The following is a 6,000-nucleotide window of genomic DNA, read 5'->3' as shown; positions in this document are numbered from 1 at the left end:
TTAAGATAGTTAGGAGTAACAGGATTAAAAAGAATGGAGTAAAGAAGAGAGAGTATATGCCAGTCACGGCGAAGGCGAACAGGGAGCCACTTGAGCTGTGAACGATAATGTGAAACGTGGTCATATTTGCGTAGTCCAAATATAAACCTGATGCAGAAATTTTGAAGACGCTCAAGTTTGTTTAATTGGTCTTCGGTGAGGTCCAGATAGCAGATGTCAGCGTAATCAAGGATAGGAAGGAGTAGGGTATGCGCAAGCGTAATTTTGGTGCTGACCGGCAAAAGGTTGCCTAACCTCCTGAGTGATCCCGCGGCAGCAAAAATCTTGCGACTAACTTCAGCAATCTGAACAGACCAAGACAATGTCCTATCAAAGTAAATGCCTAGGTATTTAACACTATCACTATATTCAATGTAGGTACCATCTAACACTATTCGAGGTAGGGTGCACCAATTGATTCTACCAATATACCGTGGACTACCAATAATAATGGCCTGTGTTTTTGAGGCGTTCAGTGTTAAACTGAAGTTTTTGCACCAGTTGGATATGAGTTCCAGATCTGCAGTAATCGTATCTATGGCAATGTCAATATCATCTAATGAAGATTGCGAATAGATCTGGAGGTCATCTGCGTAAAGGTGGTAGGAGGAATGAAGTTGCATAGTAATGGAGTTAATAAATAACGCAAAAAGAAGCGGGGATAAGACGCCACCCTGAGGTACGCCGGCAGAAGTTTGTCACCACGAGGAATGGGTATTCTCAACGCGTATACGCTGCCGACGCCCATACAGGTAATTATGAAACCAGTCAGTTACCGTTGGAGATATGTTGATTGAACGCATGCGAGCCAATAGGACATCGATATCAACGGTGTTAAATGCATTACTCAAATCTAGGAATGCCAAAACTGTCACTTGCGAATTTTCCATACCATATCTAATATCGTCGGTGATTTTAAGTAGAGCGGTAGTCGTACTATGGCCAGCCCGAAAACCTGACTGGAAAGGGTTTAGGAGGTCATTTATGGAAAGGAATTTGTTCAGTTGATTATGAACAATTCTTTCAAGGGCTTTTGAAAGGAAAGGAAGAATGGAGATAGGTCGGTAATCAGAAAAGGAAGAAGGTTTACATTTTTTTGGAAGAGGAATAATATCAGCATCTTTCCATATAGAAGGGAAAACACTTGAAGACAATGAGTTATTGAAAATGAAGGTCATTGTTGGAAGGATCACATCAAGGATAGGAAGGACCATAGCACGACCAATGCCGTCAGTACCTAAAGCATCAGAATGTATTGATAGTAAGCTCTTCTCAACATCACAATCGGTAACTGGACTAAAATTGAAACATGGAATATTAAGGGTTGGTATGGTAGAAAGGAGATTTAGAGTATTTGTTTTAGTGTTGTTGTCAAAAACAGCGGAAGAACAGAAATGCCTATTAAGGTGGTCTATATCAATATTGAAAAAAATTGAATTGGAACTGTGACTTTTACCAACCCCTAGAGATTTAAGAAATTTCCAGACTTTAGCCGGATCACTATTTTCAACAGATGTATGAATGTGGCGACGTTGTGCCTCTCTACACACCTTATTACAGTAGTTTCTAGCCTTTATATATTGGTCACGGTATTTGTCAGGATCGGATTTATACTTTGCCCTAGCCTTGTTTTTCTTGGCTTGTATATCCTTTATTTCTTTCGTTAACCAAGGCGCAGGCAAGTGTTTTACACGAACAGGTCGAACAGGAGCATGGAGGTCATATAGCTCTGTGATTTTTTTATTAAATAAATTAATCTGCTCGTCTACAGAAGTCGCATTGTAAACGGAATCCCAATCAGCAGCCAGGGTATCTCTACGCAAGGAATCCAGGTCGATAGCGCCAAAATTACGCTGCATAATAATTTTATGTCTGTATTTGGGAGGGCGGATTTTAAATGAAAGGAAAATTAGGTCGTGAAAAGAAAACGCATCTGCAGTGTGCTGCCCATGACTCGCGACGTGATCAGGAGATGAAACAAGGATAAGATCAAGTAGTGACGGTTTGCAACTGGGAAAGTAGTGCGTAGCATGAAGAGGTAAAATGCTGAGGTTCCAAGCCTTAGTCACTGACCGGAGACTATTATTAATTTCATTTGTTTCTTTAGATGTGGATCATTGTGGAGTGGAAATCACTTCCGGGAGGGTATTTTGTATTTCAATGGCATCATTTGTGTCATCTGTACAGTGGCAATCTGTAATTTTATCTGAATATTTCTTCTCCGTTTGTTACAATTTTTACAAAATTTTTGTAACCGGCTGCGTTTTATTGACCGGCTTAAACAAGACGTATTGGTTTCCATACCCGATTCGCATGAAATTCTAACATAGTTAGAAGCCGGAGGGAGGAATCCCCCCGGGTCGGGGGAATCGTCCATAAAAATAAAAAAACGAAAAACTTACCAATAAAACAGCTAAGTATATATACATCATCATCTGCTTCATCCTTATCCCATTTATTTGGGGTCGGCGTAATATGTTTTTCGTTTCCATTCATCTCTGTTCGCAGTCATCGCGTTATTTACTTCCTTTCTTACCATATCATCTTTCACACAGTCCATCCATCTCTTTTTTGGCCTTCCTCTGCCCTTATAACCATCCACATTCATTTGTAACATCTTTCTTAAAATATTATCCTCGTTCCTACGCATTACATGTCCATACCATGATAGACGATTACTCTTCAACCTCTCTGACACCGGTGCCACTTTCATACTTCCTCTAATGTATTCATTCTTTATCTTATCCATTCTTGTCACACCACACATCCACCTCAACATTCTCATTTCAGTTGCATGCAGTCGTCTTTCATCCGTCGCCTTTACGGGCCAGCACTCTGATCCATACAAGACAGCAGGCCGGATCATGGTCTTGTAAATATATACAAACTATAATAAACAAATTAAATAATAGATATTCAACGTTCAATGTTTCCCGCCGCTGTTGCAATTAAATTAATATAATGAAATGTCATTGAGCCAAAGCGACATACCTTGTTCTACCCCACAATGAAAATCCTGAGATTTGTAGATTCATGGTAACACAAAACTACAGGGAATTATTGTACCTACATACTCATATTTGACAGAAATCACAGATCGAATATAATCGTAATTCAAAAAGAATTTTTATATTTTAAAATAAGAAAATTTTGATTTTTATTTTATTTAATATATTTTACGGCTCTGGATACAAGTCCTTTTTAGCCCAACTTATTACGTTATCTGGGTCACTATAGCTACCCTTCTTGTATGTATTAGATACTGCGTTGGGTGTTAGAAAACAAGCTAATTTGCCCTCAGATTTAACCATAGACTAAGGAAAAGTACTAAAATTGGAATACGTGAGTACGACAGTGTCATTTTGACGCATATACATTTTTTAGTTCATAATAAATTTAAACAGAAAATTTTGAGTAAAAATTTTACGAATATGGCAAGAGCTGCGAGAATAGCTCTTGACTTAGCGCTTGGTATGTAATAACGTAATTAAAAGAAACTGTAGCAAAACAAAAGTAGACCAACAGAAACTTTCGTCGTTTTAATTTTTTTTGCTGTAATTACAATTAGAAAAATTGAATTCGTAACCGAATTAATCTGATCTCCTTTGCGTTGTTGCAGTTTCTTTGAATATAGTACGGCCAACAGTTTCCAAAATATGGGATGTTGCTAAATCAGCGATCACAAATACATCAGCTAAACCATTAGTATGCAACAAAGTCGTTACACAGATTGAAATATCACTCGACAAAATAACAAGCACACTACTTTTTAAAATGAGGGCACTCAGAGACAGACAACTGCCAAAAGAAGAAAAATACTTGAAAGAAGAGTTAGAAAAAGTTAGAAGAAAAATTAATGGTGATAGTGACAATAGTTCACAGGGTGATGGAAGACGATACTGAAGCTCAAAGAGTGGAATTATCTGTTTTAATCTTTCAATACTTTCTATAATTTAAATTTAATTTTAAATAAAATTTCTTAAACATAAATTTTCTATATGTTTTAGCATCCAGTAAGGCACTGAGACCCACTTTGGGATATATTTGGCAATATGCTAAAACTGAAGTAGTGCCCCCAATGACCCTTAATTTCTTTCACGGTTCTGGGGGAAAATCTTTGGAAAATACCATATCAAAATTCGCGAACGGATTTATAGCCGGTATAGAGCGAAAAATTAAAGAAACGGATGCAGAACAATTGAGAGTTATAAAAGGAAGGGAGGCGGCTATTAAAGCACAACAGGATAAAACAAAAGCCGCAGCAAAAAGAAAAGAAGAAAAAAGGAAACGACAAGAGAAACAGAAAAAGAAAGAATTAGAAATAGCAGCACAAGTAAAGGCAAGAGAAGAAAACAAAACTAAACCAGAAAAAGAAACCCCAAAAAAAAACGACAAAAGAAGCTGAGAAGAGGGAACCTGTAAGGAACAAGAAGCCAAAAAAACATAGACGTGTTGAGAAAAAAAGGTCGTTTCCAATAAAAAATCACAAATGATACCATGTATTGTGATGTATGTTTATAAAATTGTGAGTTAAGCTACCTTGTCGGCGTCATCGAGGTTAAAAAAAATGTATATAAAATTAAATACCTATACTTATACTTTTTTTTATATTCGGTCACAATTTATACATAATATAAGCAAATCACGGCGTCTTACCACGATTTATTTATTTTTATTGAGTTCCCGATACTTCGTCAGTGGTAACTGCCGCCGTGGTCACGGGAAAACCGAAGTATCGGGAACTGAATAAAAATTAATATAACGTGGTAAGACCCTGTAATTTTCATAATTTTACTTTTAAAATATCTATTTGTCCTTTTCCAAAGCATTTCGTTACTTTTAATATAGAATCTCAAATTTATAACTTCTATCCGATTTCGTTAGCGTGATTATGATTAGCTGGAATAAAACACGGCATTGTGTTGTCGAAAGTTTACATATGTGACATTTCATTTGACGACCTTGGTGGTCCAGCTGTCTAGTACCGCTTTACGACGATGATCGCGGGTTCGATTCCTCGCACGGCACAAACATTTGTATTCATGAGTATGATTGTTTATATCGGTCTGGGTGTTTTCTATGTATAATATGTATGTATTTACAAAAAAAAATATCTATGTATATGTATCAGTTATCTAGTGCCCATAACACAAGCTTTTGCTAGCTTAACTTGGGTCTTGATGGCGCTGTGTGAATTGTCCTGACATTATTATTATTATTATATTGGTTGAGATGTTGATATCCATGAAATATATAATTTTTGGCATTTTTTTGGATCTAGAGGTATAAGTAGCAAACAAATCTTGCAAAAGCTATTGTACAATACAAGAGCGTGACATAGATACCTATATAGTAATTTTAGGACAATTCACACAGCGCCATCTAGACCCAGTTAAGCTAGCTAAAGCTTGTATTATGGGTACCAGATAACTGATACAAATACAGATATTTTTCTTAAATACATACACATTAGATATACATAGAAATATATAATACCAATACAAACAATCATACTCATGAATACAAATGTTTGTGCCGTGCTAGGAATCGAATCCGCGACCATCGGAAGTAAGGCGGTGTGGTAAACCACTAGGCCACCGATGTCATCACTTATGTTATTCTACCATTCTATTATTACGAGCAGATATAAATGTACTACATTATCGATATAGAGTGATCGTTCAAGATTGATAAATTCATTTTTCCATTTAAATTTTATTATCTCTATGTAGTCTTAAATAACAAGATAAGGATATTAACTAAAAACACTTTATTATTGTCGCCAAAGAAAATATAATTACAAGTACATAAAGTATTATATAAAAATTATATATAAAAAAAGATGTAAAGTTTCTTTACAATAACCAAGTTTCAAACTTCCATTACTTTAATATTCCAAACTAATAGCACTCGCATTAAGAAGGACTTTTAATCCCCTTGTCCGAAGAAGGAGAGTAAGTA

General features: G+C 36.2%; 1 protein-coding gene across 1 annotated transcript; it reads left to right on the top strand.

Moving 5' to 3' along the window:
• The first annotated feature begins 3,413 nt into the window (after nucleotides 1-3,413).
• On the top strand, nucleotides 3,414-4,636 carry LOC131842935 (uncharacterized). Its single transcript, XM_059191509.1, has 2 exons — nucleotides 3,414-3,510; nucleotides 4,047-4,636. The coding sequence occupies exons 1-2, from the start codon at nucleotides 3,471-3,473 to the stop codon at nucleotides 4,442-4,444; spliced, it is 438 nt and encodes a 145-aa protein (XP_059047492.1). The 5' UTR covers nucleotides 3,414-3,470; the 3' UTR covers nucleotides 4,445-4,636.
• Nucleotides 4,637-6,000: the final 1,364 nt, after the last annotated feature.

The sequence above is a fragment of the Achroia grisella genome, unplaced genomic scaffold, assembly GCF_030625045.1.
Source record: "Achroia grisella isolate CSIRO2021 unplaced genomic scaffold, CSIRO_AGI_Agris_v1 utg2671, whole genome shotgun sequence".
In the NCBI taxonomy this organism is placed as follows: domain Eukaryota; kingdom Metazoa; phylum Arthropoda; class Insecta; order Lepidoptera; family Pyralidae; genus Achroia; species Achroia grisella.
The sequence above is the reverse complement of the archived record's forward strand: the minus strand, read 5'-3'. Positions and strand labels throughout refer to the sequence as shown.

Bases quoted from the DNA above. Each gene is read 5' to 3' on its own strand.
- LOC131842935 (XM_059191509.1), top strand. From the start codon at position 3,471: ATGGCAAGAGCTGCGAGAATAGCTCTTGACTTAGCGCTTG. The intron at 3,511-4,046 runs GTATGTAATAAC...TATATGTTTTAG, and splicing joins AGCTCTTGACTTAGCGCTTG to CATCCAGTAAGGCACTGAGA.